The sequence below is a fragment of the Botrytis deweyae genome (genome assembly GCF_014898535.1).
Source record: "Botrytis deweyae strain B1 chromosome Unknown BDEW_032, whole genome shotgun sequence".
Taxonomy (NCBI): domain Eukaryota; kingdom Fungi; phylum Ascomycota; class Leotiomycetes; order Helotiales; family Sclerotiniaceae; genus Botrytis; species Botrytis deweyae.
This window is the reverse complement of record NW_024066239.1, coordinates 307,626-330,088: the sequence shown is the minus strand read 5'-3', so window position 1 is coordinate 330,088 and position 22,463 is coordinate 307,626. Positions and strand designations below refer to the sequence as shown.

Sequence of the window (22,463 nt, the reverse complement as noted above, 5' to 3'; positions counted from 1 at the left end):
AAACGCTCTAGCGTCACAAGGCCTTGTCGAAAAAAAGTTCGAGATAAGTGCAATCGCCAAAAAAAGTTCCCGGCGCATCAATACCTCAATTTGTTGGTGTTTATATCGCCATTGAATAGGTTTTTGATCTCTCAGACAATTGTAAATTATGGTCGGCCAACGTAAAGCAGTGTAAGCTTTTAATCGATACTCCGAATTGTATTTATCTTAACAACTAACCTTAACATCAATAGGGATCAGCGCATCCCCGCGCTCATTCGCAATGGCATCCAAGAGAAGAAACGAAGCTTCATTGTCGTTGTTGGAGATAGAACGAAGGATGTCATTGTACATCTACACTATATTATGTCCAGTATGGACATGAAACAGAACAAATCAGTCATGTGGGCATATAAGAACAAGCTTCTAGGATTCACGAGGTCAGTAGCGAAGATGGTCACCTTCTTTTGAAGCTGCATACTGATCGATTTGCTACTTACAGTCATCGAAAGAAGAGAGAAACTAAAATTAAGAAGGAAATCAAACGTGGAATTAGAGAAGCAAATACTGAGGATCCTTTCGAACTTTTCGTGTCGCTGCACAACATTCGATATGTTTACTACAAGGAAACCGAGAAAATCTTGGGAAACACTTTCGGAATGTGTATTTTGCAGGATTTTGAAGCCATCACACCGAACCTTTTAGCCAGAACTATTGAAACAGTTGAGGGTGGAGGGCTTGTGGTTCTATTACTGAAAGGCATGAACAGTTTGAAGCAATTATACACATTGTCTATGGATATTCATTCTCGATATCGAACCGAAGCGCACGACGATGTTACTGCTAGATTCAACGAGCGATTCATTTTGTCCCTTGGAAAATGCGAGTCCTGTTTAGTGATCGACGACGAGCTGAATGTTCTTCCTATATCCGGCGGAAAGAACGTGAAGGCTTTACCTCCGCCGGATTTGGACGAGCCAAAAAGCGAATCACAGATAGAATTGGATAGCATGAAAGAAGCCCTACAAGACACACAACCAGTTGGATCTCTCGTCACTTTGGCAAAGACCGTGGACCAAGCCAAAGCTCTTCTCACTTTCGTAGACGCCATCGCCGAAAAAACTTTGAGGAACACTGTCACATTGACTGCTGGAAGAGGACGTGGAAAGTCTGCAGCGCTTGGTGTGGCTGTGGCAGCAGCCGTCGCTCATGGATATAGTAACATTTTTATCACATCCCCAAGTCCAGAGAATTTGAAAACCCTGTTCGAATTTATCTTTAAGGGTTTCGATGCTCTTAACTACATGGATCACGTCGACTACTCAATTATACAGTCTACAAACCCGGATTTTAACAAAGCAATTGTTCGAGTAAACATTCATCGTCAACATCGCCAAACCATCCAATACATCAGACCACAGGATGCGCATGTTCTTGGTCAAGCCGAATTATTGGTTATCGATGAAGCCGCTGCAATACCGCTGCCACTCGTAAAGAAGCTTATGGGTCCTTACTTAGTATTCATGGCATCCACCATTAATGGATACGAAGGTACTGGAAGATCTCTATCTTTGAAATTGATCAAACAACTTCGAGAACAATCTAGAGGAACAACCAATGGAACAGAAGATGTTGAGGTAGCTGATCGATCAAGTGGCAAGGCTGCTGCTAAAGGTGCCGATAATAGCTTCTCAGGAGGTCGCTCGCTAAGAGAGATTACCTTGTCTGAACCTATTCGTTATGCACAAGGTGACGCTGTTGAGAAATGGCTCAATCAATTGCTCTGCCTTGACGCCACCTTACCTCGCTCGAGATTAAACACTCTTCAAGGATGCCCAGATCCTTCACAATGTCAACTGCTCAACGTCAATCGTGATACCCTCTTTTCTTTCCATGATGTTTCCGAAAAGTTTTTGCAGCAAATGATTGCTCTTTATGTCGCGAGTCATTACAAAAATACCCCAGATGACCTTCAATTGATGAGTGATGCTCCAGCTCATCAATTGTTTGTCCTTGTTCCACCTATTGAAGAGAACAGTAAACACTTACCAGAACCTCTCTGCGTAATTCAAGTGGCTCTCGAAGGGAAAATTAGCAAACAAAGTGTCATGAACAGCCTGAGTAGAGGTCAGCGAGCAGCTGGTGATCTCATTCCTTGGTTGGTCAGTCAACAATTTCAAGACGATGACTTCGCTGGTCTCTCTGGAGCACGAGTAGTCAGAATAGCAACAAATCCTGATTACATCAAGATGGGCTATGGAAGCAAAGCGCTCGAGCTCCTTACTGCTTTCTACGAAGGGAAGTTTACCAACCTCTCGGAAGATACGAATGACTACGTAGAAGAGACAATCACTCGTGTCACAGACGAGGAGTTGACAAGTTCATCTCTTCTTGAGGATAACATCAAGGTTAGAGACATCAGAAAGATGCCACCCCTTTTCTCAAAATTATCCGAAAAGCGACCCGACAACCTAGATTATATTGGTGTGAGTTACGGCCTTACTCAACCTCTACACAGATTCTGGAAAAGGGCTTCGTTTGTACCTCTCTATCTTCGTCAAACACCAAACGAATTGACAGGAGAGCACACTTGTGTTATGGTTCGCACCTTGGAGAATAGTGAAGATAGAGAATGGGAGTCTGCGTTCTCTAGAGATTTCCATCGCAGATTCTTATCCCTTCTTTCATACCAATTCCGCGAATTCCCTTCAGTTCTGGCCTTGAGCATTGACGAATCAGCAAACGCTGGTTCAAAATCCGACCCAGAAGCCGCCCCCAAGCCACTTTCAAAAGAAGAATTAGACAAACTTATGTCACCTTTCGATCTTAAACGCTTGGAATCATATGCAAATAACATGCTTGATTATCACGTCATTTTGGATCTCATTCCAACACTTGCAAATTTGTATTTCACTGGTCGCTTGAAGTCCAACATTAAACTTACTGGTATTCAATCATCGATACTACTTGCCGTTGGCTTGCAGAGAAAGGATCTGACCGCCATTGAGTCCGAATTGTCTCTTCCATCATCTCAACTCTTGGCCATGTTCATCAAAATCATGCGTAAGATGAGCTCACATTTTGGTGACTTGGTCTCTGGTGCTATCGAGGCTGAGATGCCAGGACGGGAAAATATCGGTGTCAGTAGAGAAGATGCAAATGAAGCTTTGGACGACGAGGTTGTAGATGATAGATTCGTACCTCTAGAACAGGGACTCGAAGAAGAATTGGAGGAAGGTGGAGATGAAGCTTTGAAGGCTTTGAAGGAGAAGCAAAGGGAGCTTATTGATGCTCTCCCTTTAGATCAGTAAGTTCTTGATCTAGCCATCTCAGATACTACAATACTAATTCGTTGACCAGATATGAAATCGAAGCAGGAGCACCAGGGTGGGCAGAAGCCGAGAAGCAAGTCAAAAATGCTGCTAAATCCGGAAAGAAGGATATAGTGGTTGGTGTAAAGAGTGCGAAATCCAAGAGAAAGGCAGGAGAATCGGCTGCAGAAATCTATGAGCAGGAGATGGGTGAAAAGGCGCATAAAAAGGCAAAGAAGGGTGGTAAAAAGGGTCATTAGTTTTCTCGTTTCAAGTTGTATAATCCAACATCCTGTATATACCTCTGTATTTAATGAACGAAATGATATGGAATATCACATATATTTGAGCTTTTCGACTCATGAACGTGAATCTGAAACCTAATGACATGGAGCAAATGCGTGAGATTGGCAAGCCACCTATGGAAGAAAAGCTGCCTAACTCATGACACACCACCAAACAAAACTTTTCAAACTTCTTAAACTTTTTACACATCTTTCATCTCATATCAAAACAATCATGACCGACACAAAAGATACAAAGTCAGAAGCTCCATGGTGGAAAGCGTTCCCTGAAGCCAGAGCAAAATGTTCAGAGCTCACTGCGGATGATGTGATGAAGTTGTTTGATGATATGGATATCACATCTGAGCCGAGATCTTTCTTGTTGGTAGATGTTAGAAGAGATGATTGGGTGGTACGTATATTCCTCATATATCGCATTGGAGATATAGTCTACGTACTCTGAGAGCTTTCTCGAGCGGGAATCTATATGACACCATACCATTCTCTACGAAACTCAGTTCAAGGTTGAGGTTGGATATCTCTGATGTATGTGTGTGTAGGGCGGAACCATCAAAACTTCACTCAATCTTCCCGCTCAGAGTTTCTATCAAACTCGCAAGTCGCTGTATGAACTCTGTAATAGAGCGGGTATGACAAAGGTCATTTTCTATTGTGGTATGTACTTTTCGTGTCTGGGGTTGAGAAACGAGATGCTTATGAGATGTAGGATCATCAACGGGGAGGGGACCAAGATGTGCAGGCTGGATGCAGGATTACATTGATGATGTAGCGAAGTTTGGAAAGAAAAGTAATATGGAAGTTGCGGTTTTGAAGGGTGGTATTAAGGGGTGGGTGAAAGAGTTTGAGGGGATGCTCATGGATGGATTTGAGGAGGGGAAGTGGGAGGAGTTGAAGTAAGAGATACAGATATTATTTTCAGTCGCATTTCACATTATAGTAGGCCCAAGTCCATGAATTGCAAAAGTTCCTCTGAAAAGAGCATCAGCTCGAGAAATTATGGTTCATCTTGCCAAACAGATTGTTTTATCTCCTCTTCCGTGCTCCTCAATATGCAATCTGTATTTCATATAACCTGTAAACGCCCGGGTCCAGATATAATACTTCGATGTCCTTCCCATTCATCTTCCATCCTCAAACTCTCCAACAAATCGAATCCCTTGATAACCCTAATGCTGTTCGCGGTTTTCCCTTCCTCCACCTATTCTCTCCAATGCCTCGAGCATAACAACTGAGTTTCCGCGGATAACCTGAAGGGCTTGTTAACGTTTGAGTGTGAGTCTGCGGGAAATGCAAGAACATACAACCATTCCAATCTTTACTTTCTCACCACCGTCTTTCTCCTCAACTGCATCGTCTAGCACAATGTTCAAGAAGACCTGTTTATGCGCGTTAGCTAGCATGAATTGGGATGCGCGCAAGAAGAGGAACTCACATCATAACCTCTCAATACACCAATAACCTTTCTGCTACCATTCAACTGCACAAATAGTCTCTTATCGAGGTACTACATCGTCGCATAGTATCAGCCATCAATTTCAACTCTCCCATATTGCCTGACTCTCGCGCAGTAGCTCGAGTTGATCAATATGCTTTCAATCTCCTGCCTGCTCATATTGCCGCCAACTCCTAGAGATACGGAACATCAGAAATCGCACATACCTTCTTAAGCTCAGGCTGAGCTTGAGGCATCTTGACGATATATTTTTGTAGAATTCGTCGGGTAGATGGTGTTAAATTGGAAGCTTGACTGCTTGCGACGAATACACACCAAAATTTCGTGGCTGTATTGAGGTTTCGTGAGGCTGATGCTGGATGTCACGTGGTGATAAGAAGGTGCATTTGGGTGACTTTTATTTATCGGGATGGCGAGGCGGAAGACAGCTTCATTGTAGAAGACGCGTCTTTGTTTATTACGACTTGAGGACAGCATTTTTGGTTGATTTGACAGTAGAGGATACTGATTGATATACCTGTTTTACGGAAAGAGAAAGAAACTTCAGATTTGAAGAGAGACACGATGTCGGCAGTTCGCAAACCCCTCAAGAAATCTAATTTGCGCCGGAGTATCGCATTCGAAGATCTAACACAAGATGAAGACAATACATCGAAAATCGATACTCCCAGCGACGATAGCTCTTTAACCAAACCCCCGAGCGTCAAAACGACCTCTTTCAAGAAGAAAAAGAGACCCGCATCTTCCCGTCTCTCCTTTGGAGTAGGCGATATAATATCTGGCTCCGATGCCGAGAATCTCGAGGAAGATGAATCGTTTACGTTGGTGAAGAAACCTCTTTCGAGGAAGGTTACAGAGGGAAATGCGAAGAAGATTAATAAGAGAGTACCATTGCCGATGAGGACGAGGGATGAAGATGGGGATGGGGATGGGGATTCAGATATGGGAAGACCGAGTTATAGTAAAGACTACTTGAAAGAATTAAAGAGTTCGCAGGCTTCTGCCATGAGAGAATTGGCCGATGTAGAAGTTGGGGGAGGAGAAGAACCATTCCTCGATGCGAGTGAGCTGGAGGGAGCAATGGTTGTGGATTTACACGGGAACGGAGATATAGTTGGAGGGTTTGAAGGGAGTGCTGCGATCATACCTACCGAGGCGGAAATCAGAGAAAAGAAAGAAAGGAGGGCGAGAATGGCGAGGGAAAAAGATTTCATCTCGTTAAATGATGATGAACCAGATGGAGGAAGAATTACCTCACTTCTTCCTCGACAAAAGAAACCAGAATCAAGATTAGTGCGCGACGATGAAGAAATCATGGAAGGATTTGAAGAATTCGTAGACGATGGACGGATTTCTTTGGGAAAAAAACAAGAACGCGAGGAGAAACGACGTCGGAAGAAAGAAATGGCAGATCTGATCCAACAAGCCGAAGGAAGCTCGGATGAAGAAAGCGATGATTCAGAAGCGGAAAGAAGAGCTGCTTATGAAGCTGCCCAAACGAGAGCAGGTATGGATGGTCTTCATAAACATGATGATGCGGCTGCCGCGGGGGAAGAAAATCAGGTTCCGGCGAGAATCACACCGATTCCGGTGTTATCGGAGTGTTTGGAAAGATTACAGAATACGTTGAGTACGATGGAAATTGAATTATCTAAGCGAAAAAAGAAAATTGAAGAAGGAGAAAAGGAAAAACTGGAAATTGGGAAAAGGGAACAGGAAGTTCAAGTGTTGTTAACGCAAGCGGGTCAGAGATATGCGGCGCTCAAAGCCGATGCGAGTATCAAGGAATTGGAAATGAATGATGTGAAGGGTCTCGTGGATGCTTCTAGCGAGATGGCAAAAGAGAAGATTGGAGCTGGTGATAGGGGGTTGGAGAGCTTTGGGAATACACCGGTGAGGAGGGACGAGGTTGTTGATGGGTCTTGAGAGAGATGGGATTTGTAAGATAGGACGTTGATACCATTATAGATATTGAATCCAAAATCACCTGGCGTGGCTACTTCTGGTCAGCCTTGAGGAGTTTAAATTACATACCTACCAAGGTAGGTAGGTACTTGGTAGCTTCAAAGTAAATCGTGTCCGAATCCCCAATGTCAAAATCATCTTTATTAATATACACATACATACACAAGTAATTCCAAAGTACTCTTGATAATACACATATATATGGATATCCATCCCATTCCAACCCTCCAATACTCACCTCAGCAAGAGCCAACCGTCTACAACTACAAATAACCATCATCATCAATTCCCCCACTCAAAAATCTTCATCACTACATCCACAAAAACCACCAAGAATACCTTCCTACCACGCCATAACCAAGCATCCATACTATATGCAAGGAAACTTGATAGGTATCCAAACATAACTTACCGCAAGCACTATCTACTTGGTACTATATCGCGTCAGGCATACATATCACCTCTTATCTCCATTTTCCCATCTACCTCATCTTGTCTCGTCTACTTCCCCCTTTCTCCATCCAATATTTGCCGTTTTACCAATCTGTGTAATCAGGCAAGCAAGCAAGCAAGCAAGCAAGCAAGCAAGCAAGCAATCAATCACTGTTCACAACTAACCATTCATCCAATCTGAACAGTTTCCTTTCTTGCCTCATAACAAAATATTTATTTCCATTTTCATTTTCAACAGCTACCTACATGCCATGCCATGCCATGCCATACCATACCATACCAGCTATCCCACCAACATAACAAACAAACGCTGGCTGCAAAAGCAATCCTCTTCCTAACCCCATTGTTTTTTTGAGTTCCAGCCTTCGATCATCATAAAAAACGATCCATCCATCCATCCATCCAACCATCCATAACCCAGACCGATGCAGATCAGTGTATCCCACCATCCACTACCATATCCCAATGCAACCAATCAACGCTAGCGACGCAAGTAACCCAGATCAAAGCTTGTCTTTATGTTTATAAAGAGAAACAGATCTGAGCCTGAGCCCATCCCCACTTACAAGTAGAAGTGAAGGCGACGGTAGAAAGTATAAAAGTATAAAGCACACAAGTAGGTAAGCAAACACGCTTCAAATGCCCCATCGCCAATGCGCCCGCCAAACAGCCAAAAATAAGATAAAAACACAACTTAAAGTTCCTCTTCGGCTCGTTTCATTTACCCAGCTACTCAGCCCCCTAACCAAACCAAGTAAACCACATGAAAACGGCACCAACCACCCACAGCACTCTCCAAACACTACACCCCATCTCTCTCAGTATCCTCCCCATTTTCGTAGTTCTAAATCCTCCCCACCAGACCACTATCTTCCAGGGTTTGTAATTCCTCCTCCTCTCCATCTCCACTTTCCTCTTCCTCTCCCTTTCCATCTCCATCTCAAATTCCCTCTCACTTTCCCACCTAAGTCTTCCCTCCAACCCACCATAATACCCCGCCTTCTCAATCAACGGCTGAGCCTGTTGATACAGACCTCCATTCGGATACCCCTGTCCTGGCAACCCATATCCATTCGCCGGACTCGAGGTTCTCGTTCTGGAAGTCCGAGTTGCGAGATTATTAACCGTAGCCGTACTCGAAGTTGACGAATTCCCTTCACTCCTCCGATCTTTTTCCTCCTCATCTTCGCGTTTGAGATCTTTGATACTAGTTGGCAACAGCGAGAATTCCGAATCAATTGGACTACCCGGGCCCGAAGGAGACCCTCTTGAATCGAGGGCGAAAGGGGTAAGATTTGTAAAAGGCACGAGAATCGCTCGAATAATCAAGAGAAGAAGTGATATACCCACCAAAATGCCATAATTTATAAGAATACCAATTTGATCCGGTAATAAGCAAAGATGCGATTCCATCGTCGTGGAAATATGCGTGTTTTCAGCCCCGTGACCCGTAGGAATTGCATGTAGAGGTTTTCCATCCGCGCCAACTGGATTCCACATACTCAGCATGAGAAAACCAGGTTTTCGAATTCCCATTGCCCAATTCATACTTTTGACTGTTATTTCTCGGGCGTGATTTTTGTCTTCTGGATGTACTAATTCGCAATAATCGTGATCGTCGCCTGAGAAGACAGAAACTACATTGCCAATTTTTGAGATTAGTTTTTTGGAGTCGTCATCGCCGAGGACATTTTGGTATTGATATCCTTTGGATACACTAATGGCATTTCTATGATCGGGTGTGACTGGCATGGTCTGACCCTTTGGTGGTGGAGTTGGTGGCCAATGTTCTCGGAGAGGACCGCATGGAGTTCCAGGATTTCGATATAGCGGTACATGCGTAAGAAGAATAGTAGGAAATTCAGCACCATTTGGTCCAGGGTCAAGCGTTGGTAAGTGTGCGTAATCTGCTAGTTCAACATCTTGAACTGAATGAGAATATTGTATAACTCTTTCCTTTCCAGCCTGAAAGTCCAACTCTCTAGCCACGGCTTTTCGTTTGGAGACTTGAACATTGTTCAGAAATTCCTCGACCGGTTTGGTAATAGGTGCAGTCTCACTAACTGGACGTTCTGATGCTCCAGCACTCAATGATACCGAATCCACAGAAACAAAGGTATGGTTCGCAATAACATCCACTCTGTTTACATCTCCAAAGTAAACCTCAAATCGATCCCGAATGGGAACCTTAATTTGTGCGCCGAAGCCCAGATCATGATTCCCTGGTAAACTTGCAATGAGCTTTCGTCCTCTTTGCCCAACTCCGGCTTCTGTTCCTCCTAAATTCCAATTGTCCGAGAAGATTCTAGAGAATCGACCATATTCCTTCAGCCAAAAATCCTCTCCGTATCGTTTCCCCCAACTCTCCACATGTTTTTGCTCTTTTTCTGGTCGTCTTCCTTTTGCCCATGCTTGATCTTCTGAATTTCCATGCGCGGTCTTCCATTCTCTTCCTCCGTCAAATAAATCTCCCAAGAAAAATATAGTATCTGGATGTAATTGCTTCGAAAGCTGTATATAAGACCTCTTCATATAATTATCCGTGTGCCATACGGTGAAAGTCGACAACGGCCATGGCCTATCAGGGTATGAATGCGGATCCGTTAATTGAGGGTCTGCCAGAAAGATTAAGTGATGCGGCGTAGTATTTGGAGGCTATTCAAATGGAACATATTCATCAGCCTCGTCCTATCCATCTCAAGAATATCGCCCCCTCCTCAAGAAAACTCACCCATCTCTCCCATTTCTCCCACGCACAAGCTCGCACAGCTTCCTCGAAAACCCAGCGCTCTCCAGACAATAAGACAACCACCCAAACACACACCAACAAATGCGGTAAACTGAAAGCTCGTCTCCAACTCCAATCTCTCATCCATCCCCTCACTAACCTCGGTATTCTCGATGTCTTCCCCCCAACCAAATTGAAATTCTGTTGGTCTGCCATCCTCTGCAAAGACACGGCCAGATCCGTCGGCAGAACCAATAATAACCTTCTCCAGATTGAAGGAGGTTCCCTAAAATGATCGCGCGTCGAATGGATATATTGAGAATGATGAGAAAAAGCTGCCATTCTGACAACTTCCACTTGTGGTTTGCTTCCCCTACCTATGTAGTATCAAATGCCATCCATACCCGAATCCCCTTGGCTAAGATTCGGTACCAAGGAATGATGACCAAAAATTATGTTATATTAAGGTACGTACTCCTCTTATGTGTAATACTATGCCTACTCTGGGTATTTGTGGGAGAATTCGTATTCTTCTCTGTGCATATCTAGAATTGGGGTAAATGACTATTTTGTGTCGTCGATGGAAATTATTTGATTACGACGCTGGGAAATTCAAGCTTGGAGCTTGTAGGAACTAAAATTGGGGATCAGATGAGAGGCTGAGCCCTGGAAGGACCCTGTAGATTATTGTGCGATAACGATGGATAGGTAAGGGTTGATATTCAGGGGCTTCGACTAGGATCGTCTAAGTTAAAGAAAGTTTATACATTCATTTGTTTACTTACCTACTTATTAGGTTTTTATATGAAACAATCTGGAAGAGAGCGGAGTCCATATTTGAGAATCTAGATGTTCGTTTCTATATATATACATATATATATCTATATCTATATATACAAACATGACTACAGAAACGTATCTATTACTATATAAAAGTACTAGGTATATGTATGATAAATAGAGCAAGACTAGACGCCACAGAGTAAAGAATGAGAAAGTTGTTAAAGTATATAGAAACTATACAGACTGGCTACTCAAATTGGATACTAAATCAGATCATATACATATATCTCTTCCCTCACGATTAGTCTGCCTCCACGGCAGTGGCCCCCGGAGGGCCAGAGGAGCGTCATCTAAAGTTACCAACTCAAACATCCATCTTACAAAATTTAGTACGATAGTCAGCTCTGCAAGTAGTCAAGTCTCTCATACTGTAAAGGCCAGCAAATTGTTGATTTTATGCGATCAGTATAATCCCATTCATGGGGGCAAGCCCCCAAACCCCCTTTGCTCGCTGCGCTCGAAATAAGACTGAAGTAGACATTAGCGATATATATAAGGACATGATATAAACCAAGTACGATTTCTGATCAACATCTAAGCTTGTTCAGAAACATTTAAAACTCCCAGGCTAAATTAGATAAGACAATATAGATCTATACTGAAACATGGGGGTATCAATCATCATTATCGTTATCATAAGTATCATAGAACCTCTTCTTCCTGTTCATCCAGATTCTCTTTCAAGAAGACATGGCTGTTCCAACCCATTCTCCTCACTTGAATTTGCATACTTTCAAGTACTCTCTGTTTGACCCCTTTCTTGCTTCCATTACTACCATCAACCACATCCGTGCCTACAAAAGCTCCATGTGTACTTGAGAAGCCATGAGGTTTCAACACCTCCCACATTCCAGCTACTTCGTCCGCACTCAAGGGTATCATATTAGGAATACTCCACATGAAAGCATAACTATTCATTCCATCCGGTCTTGTATTTTTTCCTCCCCCAGGACCCTTACTCCAATCTCCCAATGCACTTGGTGTGGTTACCAGAGTATCCGCTACCAATAATCTTTCATGAGCAAGACAAACCAAGCTTCCTGGAAAGTGCCCACCGAGCTTCAACATCTTAACACCCGTCTTCTCACCCCGTATCTCAAGCTCCTCTTCTTTTCCCTCAACAAATGTTCTAGCTTTTCCCATTCTATCAAGTCGGTTCAACCAACTCTTATCCTCCCAACTCAAGTAGACAGGACAATCGAATGTCTCTGCCCAATCCAAATGTGTAGTATAATAATGCGGATGAGATATCACAATCGCCGCTAATCCACCCAGCCCATGGATCCAGTCCACAGTCTCATCATCCAAATAAGTTATACAGTCCCACAGCACATTCCCAAGCGGTGTCTTGATAAGAACCGCTCGTTGTCCTATGGCAAATTTAGGTTCGGTCCATATATTCCAGAATCGATCATCGTTATCGAGTTGTTTCCATTGATTCTTATATTGACCCCCAGCTTTCAAAGCCGCAAGTGTAGTGAATGCTTGACCACTGGGCGGTACGAATTGTCGTGGGTCGTCGCATATTCGACATCTGGTAAGAATCGATCGCTCTTCGGCATCAAACTGTGTACCGCATGCTGTACATATGAGTAGATGTTCTGAGTTGGACATGATGGATGCCGGTGGGGTTTGGTATTCGTGACGAGGATCTTCGAAATCGTGAACAGCACCGTCGTGAACTATGGCTGCCGGTGTCGAGATGGAAGAATATGGAGTTGAATGAGTCGACATCTTGATAAGAAAGATAACTATGTGGCAGTGTTGGACGATGTATAAAAAGAGGGGTAGAAAGTAGTCAGATGATCCGGAGATGGTGTTGACGCTTATTAGCAGCACGTTTATCGTATAGCCAAGGTACTCGAGTAGCCTCGTAGCTTCTCCTGATATGATTTGTTTGAAGATTTTGGTCGAGTTTTCGTTTGACACACCACAGCTATCGCACGCTACACCACTTTTCCCCGCAATATGCTTGTTTTCTGATTTGATACGTTTAAACCTTGGAATGCGTTGAATTCTAACTAATTGGCCAAATTAGGAATGTACAGCCGCTTATCTGGAGGGAGGGGTCCTTCCGTTCCAGGCCGGATATCAATGGCTTTAAAGTCCCCCGTCTAGCTACAACTTGAGCCAACATTCTTCGTCGATTTCTCTTCCTATCTGTGTCGTTGATATTGTAAATACCCTCACATATTTGCGCAGTGTCGACTTGTTCATATTCAAAATGGTTTTCCTACTTGATTATTTCCAACACAGGAGGGATTGGTAAGTGTTCATCCCACGCTCCATGCTCACATCTTATCGTTATCAAAATCACCTTGGTGCGAGAGAGGAACTCTGGGGAATGCCAAGCACAGCAATATCTAACTTTCCATATAGTCAATTCAAACAAGCAGAACGAACTCAACGAATACAAAGCCTCACGAGTTATCATGGAGCATTTACCAATCCAGAAAGACAAGTTCTCTCGAAACCCATTGAGGAACTAGTCAAAGATGTTCACAATCAAGCTGTCCAACCAATTGATATCCTTCGAGCATACGGAAAAGCTGCAATCAAAGCTCATGAGAAAACAAACTGTGTAACGGAAGTTATGATTGACGCTGCTGAAGGTTGGACTACAGATGGAAGTATTAATTTCAAGGGACCATTAGCAGGTATCCCTATAAGTCTAAAGGATTCAATTGTAGTTGGTGGTTTCGATACAACCGTAGGATACAGTAGCAATGTTGGTAACAAGGTAGAGAAGGATGGAACCATGGTGAGAATATTGAAAGATGCTGGAGCCATTCCATATGTCAAGACAAATCTTCCCATTACGTTACTAAGTTTCGAATCAACAAACGATCTCTGGGGACGATGCACAAATCCTCATAATGACAAATACTCGCCAGGTGGATCTACCGGTGGTGAATCTGCTTTATTAGCAGCTGGTGGTGGAAGAATTGGAATTGGTTCAGATGTTGCTGGATCAGTTAGAGTTCCAGCGCATTTCTCGGGAATCTATAGTTTGAGGTGCTCAACTGGAAGATGGCCGAAGAATGGTATGTGCACAAGTATGCCAGGTCAAGAAGGTATTCCTAGTGTGTTTAGTCCCATGACAAGAACCTTGGAAGATCTCTCATATTTCACAAAGTCTATGATTGGTATGCAGCCATGGAAGTATGATCATAGTGTCCACCCTATTCCATGGAGAAAGGAAGCATGGAAGGATTTCAGCGAAAAGAAGAAGTTTAGAGTTGGTGTACTAAGAACTGATGGTGTTGTGGATCCAAGTCCCGCTTGTATGAGAGCTGTGGATGAAGTAGTGGCTGTACTGGAAGAAGATGGCCACGAAGTCTATGATGTTAATCCACCATCTCCATACGAAGCACTTTATCTTGGCTCACAACTTCTCAACGCTGATGGTTGCAAGACATTCAAATCATTCTTCAGAACTGGCGAATGGGAAGATCCCGGAGCAAAAGCAATGAGCTTTCTTATGTCATTACCAAGTCCATTCAAGTGGATGTATTGGGCCTGGGTCAAATACGTTAGAGGAGATGATACTTGGGCTGGATTGGTCAAGGAATGGCATGAGAAATCTGCTTATGAGCAATGGAAACTCGTCGCCAAAAGAGAAGCTTACAAAGCTAAATTCCATGCTTGGTGGGAAGAAGAAGTGAAACTCGACTTCATGATCACTCCACCAAATGCCACACCAGCGGTGCCTCACGACGGAATGAAAGATGCAGTCAGCAGTTGTGGTTACACTTTCTTATTCAACTTGGTGAGTTTATTGCATAACCCCCTTGAAATTTCCAGCTAACAAAAATAGCTCGACTACACTGCAGGCATCATGCCTATTACCCATGTTGATAAAGAACTCGATCAACTCCCATCCAATTTTTCCCTTAAATCTCTGAATGGTGTCGCATACGGTGCTTATAAGCATTACGACGCAAACGCTATGCATGGACTTCCGGTAGCGATACAAGTAGTGGGTCAAAGATTGGAAGAGGAAAAGGTTCTTGCTATTATGCATAGGATTGAAGATTTATTGGATGAGGATAAATACAAACTTTTGGAAATCGATTAAGAAGGTGATCTTACATATGACTGCTTTTCAAGAGCGAAATCGGAGTTGGGAGGCAGGCCATTGAATATTGAGCATGTTTTTGACACGGGAGTGAGATTTAGTTGATAGAATAGATTAATATCTAAAATACCCTCTAAAATTAGTATGTTAGCATGAGTGTGAAATTCGAAAGTTGTGAATGGTCGTAGCCTATACGACCGACCCAAAAGGGGTGGATAACTCGAAGCGCGATCGGAGTCACTGTCATATTTTGAGAATTTCTTCCAAACTAAATTAACCCCCGAGTCAACTCAGCTGTCGTGTTTTACATCATAAACATAAAGCAGGAAAACGCAATGGTGGATTGGGTTTCGAGCGTTCGCTTCTGTCCCCTATCTCGCATCGCGCCGACATCGGAGGTGAACATCTGAACCTCAACTTTACATTCGATGTCATCTCACAGGAGGGCTAATGGTATATAAAAGGTAAGATATCTGCACCCAATTCAAAAATTCGACAGTTCGATCTTATTAAGTGATCATTACTTGTTGTTTGCCGTTCTTGGATTTCTTGGTATCGATATTTTAATTCATTTCGAATCGACCTTTCATCGAATCGTCACGACGTCCACGACTACAGCTATAACTGCAGCCACGATTGAGAACTAAACTCTAGAATAGAGATCTCGAATTCGAAATTCACGTTGAGAATTATCATTTCTGTGATTGAAAATCATGGAAAAAGCTAAGAATCAAGAGGATCACTGGTCTGCTTCGGTATCGTTCCCCTCTTATTCTTCTGCCCTTCCCTTCTTCTTCGTTCTAATTTTTCTTCGGTATTCTTCCTTCATACGATTTTCCCCACAAACTGTGACGAGAAATGGGAGAATAGGAAAATGATATCCATGGGGAGAATGAAGATTAGAAAATAAAGCTAATATGTATGAAATAGGCCTATCAAAACTCCGCTTCCTTTGTTCCAAAGCTTGCAGGGAAAGTCTTGGGTTGGTTGGATGTGCAGAGTGATGATGTGGTGTTGGAAATTGGGTGTGGTGGTTAGTTGTTGTGTCTTCTTCTTCTTCTTCTTCTTCTTCTTCTTCTTCTTTTTCTTCTTCTTCTTCTTCTTCTTCTTCTTCTTCTTCTTCTTCTTCTTCTTCTTCTTCTTCTTCTTCTTCTTCTTCTTCTTCTTCTTCTTCTTCTCTTGCGAATTTACTAGTGCGCGAGGTGGGTGTGTTGGATTGGGCTATCGTTTCTTTCGGGTATCATCTTACTTGAGAGAGGAGTGGGAGGAGAATGAAGAGAGAGGAAGCAGAGGAAATGCAACAGGACGAGAACAAACAGACTGACTTTGCTCGCCTATGTAGATGGAATCATCCCCATTCAGATCGCACACACGCTTTCCAAAGGATCAGGAAGTATCCATGGAATTGACAGTTCGGAGGATATGATTGCTGCTGCCAAAAAGGCTGCTGTTGCAGAGGGTGAAGAGATTCCGGGAATTTGTACATTTCAAGGTACTTGCTTACATTTTCATTTTTGCTCCCATTCTCCTGTCCATCTATTCACCCTTGCATTCTCCCACACCATACTTACACTGCCCCAACACAACCCAGTCCTCGACGCATCTTCCCTTCAAGATCTCTCCACTCTCCCATCCCAAAGCTACACGAAAATCTTCTCCAACGCCGCACTCCATTGGATTCTCCGCCCTGAATCCATCCGTATACAGTTCTTCACAGAAGTCAAAAGACTTCTCAAACCCAACGGCATTTTCGTTTTCGAAATGGGGGGTATGGGTAATGTAGCCGAGATGCGCACTGCGTTTTTGAGTGTTATCGGGCGTCGCTGTGAGGGGGGGTTAAAGAGGGCGAGGGAGGCGGATCCCTGGTTTTTTCCTGATGAGGCGTGGATGAGGAGTGCGCTTGCTTCGGCTTCTTCTTCTTCGGATGTTGATAGAGAAGGAGAAGGAGAATGGAAGATCGAGAAATTGGAAACGGAATACAGGGCAACGCAGGCAGATAAGGGGGGAATAGAAGGCTGGGTGAAGTTGATGGGGAAACAGTTGTTTGATGTTCTTGGGGATGGGGAAGAGAGAAAGGAGGCCGAGAAAGAGGTTTGTGAGGTTTTGGAAAGTGTGTGTAGGAGTCCGGGGGGTGGAGATTGGATTGGCTATGTGAGGTTAAGGGGGATGATTAGAAGGGTTTAGAGTCTGGGGTTTGAGGCTCTGGGTTTAGGGGGGAGGATGTTTGGATTTCTGGGGTTGGCTGAATGATCTGATGAGAAAGTAGATGTCAAGGAGAGGGCTGGTAGGTTGATTCTCATTTCTGCTATGTTAGTCTTTAACTTGGTTTTTATGGAAAGAAGCTGCACGCCTACAAATCCTCCTCGGAAGAAGTTTCTCTGCAACTAGAAAAATACTCAAAAACGTGACTTTTGAAGCCCATGAAAGTGCACAATGCCTATTCCGGTACTTGGACCAAACTTTTTTCGTCCCAAGACTCGAAACTAGTTCGCCACATTAGAAGTTCATTTTTATCGAAAGGTGGAGTTACTCCTGTATCAACTGGTGGGAGAAATGAGTACTTGGTATTTTTGCTCCATATTGCATTATCGCCATTGACATTTCTTTAATTTTATTCCTGTTGCTATTATCGTTCGAGAAAATCCGACAATTTGTTGTCATTAAATTAATTCATATTATCACATTTCATCTCACGACTTTTTTCCATCTCTCCTTTCTCACTTTGGATCCCCGCTCTCGAATTGTCAGTTAAGTAAGTGTAGAATATAGCAAGAAATTTAGATACGGAGTCTTCGATCTAACTATGAGTCCGGATGAGAGTGAGTACAGCTCGGATAGTACAGCAGAGATTGATAACAAAGAGGCATTTTTTGAGCATGAGAATGGTGTGATAGAATTCGAAAGGCAGATTTGGAAGCTATGAGAAGTGACGGGGAGAGACTGAGTTAGAGATCATAATACGCACAGTTGAGAGCACATGGTAAATATATATACTTCTATTGGATAAAAGTTTCTAGGCTCTTTCAAACTCTTGGATCAGTATAAAGAGAGCAGATTTTCCCTCCCAGTGTCAAAATATTGCAGTTAAGACCACGGAAACATACGTCTTCATTTTTGCTTGCTATCATTACACCATCATAATAGCAGGGGGATTGCCAAGGCATGTGTTGCCAGCGAGGAATCATTGTCGAACTGAAGCATGATTGTTGAGTGTCATTATTAAGGACCTATTTGTCTTCTTTTATCATCGCTCAACTTATTCAACATGAGAATCTCACATGCGAGAGCAGAGTTACGCTTCGGCATTCACCGTCTGGAGAGATTCATCACATGTTTTCTCATCATCGGTCAATGTTTAAGTTTTGTGACAATGAGAACCTCACAAATGAGGAATCAGTTTGTGAATATAAGTGAGTTTTATACAATTACAACCTCCAAGATGCAGTTGTTTGATAATTCAAAGTCTACGCAACTACACCCCACCAATCTCTTGGAAAAAGCCCAGTGTCGAAACTCACAGAAGTGTCGTGGATATCTGGTGCATTGAGAATAGCGCTTTTATGCTCAGATTCGATGCTACCTACGCGAGAACTCGAGAAGTTCTCGATTTTCAAAAGAACAACCATTTGAAGTGGAAATGGAAGGTAATTTAGTTGTGTGTAAATCGCAGTTATTTTTAGTTCCGCTTGCAAAACCCAGCGCTCGCGTTACACATGGCTATGCTTGAAGAACACTGTGTGTTTAAATAATATACGTCTTCTCTCGATTCTCGTTAGTCTGAGGATTGAGCAGATGATACTCTTTTGTTTGATTTGGAGTTTCTGTATTTTCAAGTTTGAAATGTTCATGCTGTAATAAAGTTGAGCATGCATATATTCCTAAGGAAAGATTCCTCATTACGTTGAATGTAACCTAAGAGCTTTTGTAGCTCCCCAACAGAAATACTATCATTAAAACCTATCGCTGTCTTAAAAATTCACCACTATCATCTAGATATCTCGTTGTCGGTTCGACTCATACTAATCAACGCTCTCGTATGGTATATTATTATCAAGCCGAGATCCCATTACTTCTTCGAGAGTAATAATATATCCAGCATTCTGGGCACGATAGAATTTTCGAGAGATGATGGATAGAGATATTTGAACTAGAGGACTTCCTCTAACTCTGCAATACGGAGCTGAACGAACGCCAAGGGTTTTTTCTATTCATAGGGCGAGCTTTGTATACACTTAGATTGTGGAGGAAAGAGGCTTGGCTTGGAAGAAGAAGAACAGGGAACACAATGTTTGGATGAGGTGGGAGGTGGGCTGGATAGGAATACTAAAGGTTTTGTTGTCATTGTGGATGGATATGTCACTTGAAGACTTGTGACACACCATTTAACTTTCTGTCTAGTTTCAAAATTACTCAGGAGCATAATTTCACTCATCTTGTAATTCTATCTTTACATCTGAAGTCACAGCGATGACTAGTTTTCTGCCACCATCGCGTTGATTTCTGGTGTTGTTTATAAAACTGACAGTGCATTGCCGTAAGTCATTTCAATATCAACCCTAAATTACACAAAATCGCGAGGATGTCTGTAATCGACCTCCGAGCTTCCCTTGATGGACTATGAGCTGATATAGCTTGCGGAACGCATCGCCCTCAATAATAACAATGCTCTCCCATTATTCTCTAGATTTATGATATTATTTAAGAAACGAGAGACCCGTATCAAGCGAAATCAATTGAACATCAACGTGGAAGACCATTATTGCTTAAGTATGCCTGAAGTATCCAGCTTGGAGGAGTTTGTTTGAAGTTTCCGTGAAGGCCATTGCGCGGTGTGCGCACTTGCTCGTGTAAATACTTGATACATTCAGATATGAAGGTACCAACCGAAGCTGTAAACAATGAGAAAAATCCTTTCCACCATATCATGAGCCACATTCACTTGATGAAGCACCTCAAACCATCCTATCACAAGTCTTGACGTATGCCCTTCAGAGAGAAATCTAACTCTAGATGTGCAACAAACTACCAAAAGTCTCGAGTAACCTCAATCAAACTTCATGATTCACCAATTCCTAACAAAATGAAAGTCATATCGCGAATCCTAATCATGATACTGAAAGACGAGTAGTATCCCACCCCTGCCATATCGTTATCACATAAGCACAAGGCCTGAATCCTTCAATCTCTATACGCCAGTTCGGTGAATACTAGGCCAAATATGGCATAGCAATTGTATTAGATAACTTCCCCAGATATCGAGATACAATGTTTCCACGAGCGGTGCAATCATCTTGTCACCTCTTTGAACTTCGAAGTTTGGTTGCACATCTAGAGATTAAACTTTCTCCGGACGCACAATATCTTATCTCTCGGTTGGAATCGTAAAGTTTTGTTGCATGTCTGGAATTCGAACGCTCTCCGGAAAGCAAAGTTTGCTTCTCAGACTTAAGACATGACTAGATTGCTCAATGGTTGCAGTGAATGGCCATAGTATGATGGGTCAGCAGCAAGAATGGCACGGGGGTAGTTTTCTCTTCTCTCATGGTCTCGTTCATGAATAAGATAGTGTTGATATACCCTTCTTTTCAAATGATAATAAATGAATACTTTGGAACATTTTGACCCGAGGTCAAATAGTTAGAAGGCCCAACATCCACTCATTCTCACGACACGTTTAATTGATTCGTTAACAAGGCAAAACTATTGGACTTTGCCTCCGAGTTAGCCGGACATGAGCGAGTGCGAAGAATATACAATAGACTGTATTCATTGACTTGAATTGGCGCCGGTCAAGCCTCGTATCTGTAGATTTCTTCCCACACCCTTGAGCTGACATAAAATCGGACCGAGAATACTACCAATATAGAATCATCATCATCGTTTTTGCAAAGATGTGAGATAAATAATGCTACCATGTTTGGCAGATGAGATCCTGGGGAAAGTGAAGTTGTCTCTACCTACGGTAGGGTTCGCCTTACCAGATTTGTAAATATTGGAGTAAATCTGGAAAAGGACCGAATCCCCGCACCTCCGCAAACTGCAGATCAATCCTCTAGTTATATGCTTCAATTGCTATTCGTACAATCCACATGAAGTTTTGGGGGGTATCTCTGCATTCTTTTCGCGAGATGCTTATCATGTCGCTTGATAATATGCCACTTTCAATCTATCATGTCGATTAGGCCACTAGCCTTATCAATGTCGATGGTACTTTGACAGCACATGGATTTTTCACTAAAATAGTTTGAGTTGCCCACTCTCAATGACGAGAAGTGCCACGCAAAGCATCAAAACCGAGTCAAGGAACATCAAGGAACCGATCCAACTTCTAGTTCCCCCTAGTAAAAGAAGGACTCTGACCTGAACCGTCTAGCCGGCGGATTCTGAAATTCGCAGGGAAGAAAACAGTATCAACATGTCCTATACGAGTGAAATCCATTGTGCACTTCGTGCATCAAGCTTATGCACGAGCTCTCATCCTACTTTACTGGCGTCACTAATCTCCATGCGGGGCAGCAATTCCATCTTGCATCTCCTCATATCCACTAAATCTAACCTGGAGACTCCAGAATCCAGCGACTTTGTCAATGTGGGACATTGTTAAGATTCCACGTGATGGTGGATCATATGCTGACGTATATCCGCTTTAGCAACTTAAAGCCCGTTTACCTTACCATAGATGGAAAAGTTGTCAGCGTTGCGATTCAAACAGGAAGTCTAATCCGAGCACCTGTCGGGCCTTATATTGCGCTTATTGACTCAAACTATGGAAATCGAGGTTGGTTTATCGATTCATTGGAATTTTATGAGAGCTTCGTAAGCCAAGGTGAACGGGTATCGGCACAAACACTGGGTCTCCAATTTGGGGTTCAGTAAGGTTGAGAGTCGGCTAAACGTCGGTTATCGCTCTTATTCCCAGTGTTCAGTGCCGTTTCGACACCCGAGTCGGCTTTAGCAAGGAGTTTGGCTTACAAAGAGAGGATTTTGGAAAAAACATTCTTTCGATACAAGGAAAGTAATTAATTGCTTTGGTGATGTGCTCTGATGTATGTCTGTCTGTCTCCTCCAATAAGGCGTGGTCATCGGGTGATTATGGACGTTGATTAGTTCGTATGGCTGTCAGACTGTGAGGATGCTCGGATATCAATCCTAGAATCCCGCTATTTGTCGGGACCGAAAATAAGAAATTGTTGAAGCAATTTCAGAATTTTATGCTCATTTTTCATCATCTACATCCTTCGGTATCTAATGATATGATGCTGGTAAAACGATCTGTTGCGGGAACTAAAATTGTCTGATTGACAAAATTCTTGAAAACGTATAGAGCTAGAACTGATGTGAGCCCCTT

At 42.9% G+C, this 22,463-nt stretch overlaps 8 protein-coding genes across 8 annotated transcripts; 5 read left to right on the top strand and 3 right to left on the bottom strand.

Moving 5' to 3' along the window:
• Nucleotides 1-148: 148 nt before the first annotated feature.
• EAE98_010012 (uncharacterized protein) lies at nucleotides 149-3,550 on the top strand (the record flags this gene model as incomplete). Its single annotated transcript, XM_038957633.1, has 4 exons — nucleotides 149-171; nucleotides 234-419; nucleotides 482-3,286; nucleotides 3,340-3,550. The coding sequence occupies 4 exons, from the start codon at nucleotides 149-151 to the stop codon at nucleotides 3,548-3,550; spliced, it is 3,225 nt and encodes a 1,074-aa protein (XP_038806096.1).
• A 259-nt stretch (nucleotides 3,551-3,809) lies between these two features.
• Nucleotides 3,810-4,492, top strand: EAE98_010011 (uncharacterized protein; the record flags this gene model as incomplete). Its single annotated transcript, XM_038957632.1, has 3 exons — nucleotides 3,810-3,986; nucleotides 4,135-4,249; nucleotides 4,302-4,492. 3 exons carry the CDS (start codon nucleotides 3,810-3,812, stop codon nucleotides 4,490-4,492), a joined length of 483 nt encoding a protein of 160 aa, XP_038806095.1.
• Nucleotides 4,493-4,761: 269 nt separating this feature from the next.
• On the bottom strand, nucleotides 4,762-5,284 carry EAE98_010010 (uncharacterized protein; the record flags this gene model as incomplete). The annotated part of the gene is made up of 4 exons (XM_038957631.1): nucleotides 4,762-4,842; nucleotides 4,897-4,971; nucleotides 5,028-5,099; nucleotides 5,255-5,284. The coding sequence occupies 4 exons, from the start codon at nucleotides 5,282-5,284 to the stop codon at nucleotides 4,762-4,764; spliced, it is 258 nt and encodes an 85-aa protein (XP_038806094.1).
• Nucleotides 5,285-5,612: 328 nt separating this feature from the next.
• On the top strand, nucleotides 5,613-6,974 carry EAE98_010009 (uncharacterized protein; the record flags this gene model as incomplete). The annotated part of the gene is made up of 1 exon (XM_038957630.1): nucleotides 5,613-6,974. One exon carries the CDS (start codon nucleotides 5,613-5,615, stop codon nucleotides 6,972-6,974), a length of 1,362 nt encoding a protein of 453 aa, XP_038806093.1.
• Nucleotides 6,975-8,207: 1,233 nt separating this feature from the next.
• On the bottom strand, nucleotides 8,208-10,536 carry EAE98_010008 (uncharacterized protein; the record flags this gene model as incomplete). Its single annotated transcript, XM_038957629.1, has 2 exons — nucleotides 8,208-10,121; nucleotides 10,198-10,536. The coding sequence occupies 2 exons, from the start codon at nucleotides 10,534-10,536 to the stop codon at nucleotides 8,208-8,210; spliced, it is 2,253 nt and encodes a 750-aa protein (XP_038806092.1).
• Nucleotides 10,537-11,679: 1,143 nt separating this feature from the next.
• EAE98_010007 (uncharacterized protein) lies at nucleotides 11,680-12,771 on the bottom strand (the record flags this gene model as incomplete). Its single annotated transcript, XM_038957628.1, has 1 exon — nucleotides 11,680-12,771. One exon carries the CDS (start codon nucleotides 12,769-12,771, stop codon nucleotides 11,680-11,682), a length of 1,092 nt encoding a protein of 363 aa, XP_038806091.1.
• A 490-nt stretch (nucleotides 12,772-13,261) lies between these two features.
• Nucleotides 13,262-15,115, top strand: EAE98_010006 (uncharacterized protein; the record flags this gene model as incomplete). The annotated part of the gene is made up of 3 exons (XM_038957627.1): nucleotides 13,262-13,302; nucleotides 13,417-14,806; nucleotides 14,855-15,115. 3 exons carry the CDS (start codon nucleotides 13,262-13,264, stop codon nucleotides 15,113-15,115), a joined length of 1,692 nt encoding a protein of 563 aa, XP_038806090.1.
• A 713-nt stretch (nucleotides 15,116-15,828) lies between these two features.
• Nucleotides 15,829-17,299, top strand: EAE98_010005 (uncharacterized protein; the record flags this gene model as incomplete). The annotated part of the gene is made up of 4 exons (XM_038957626.1): nucleotides 15,829-15,870; nucleotides 16,046-16,148; nucleotides 16,458-16,607; nucleotides 16,707-17,299. The coding sequence occupies 4 exons, from the start codon at nucleotides 15,829-15,831 to the stop codon at nucleotides 17,297-17,299; spliced, it is 888 nt and encodes a 295-aa protein (XP_038806089.1).
• Nucleotides 17,300-22,463: the final 5,164 nt, after the last annotated feature.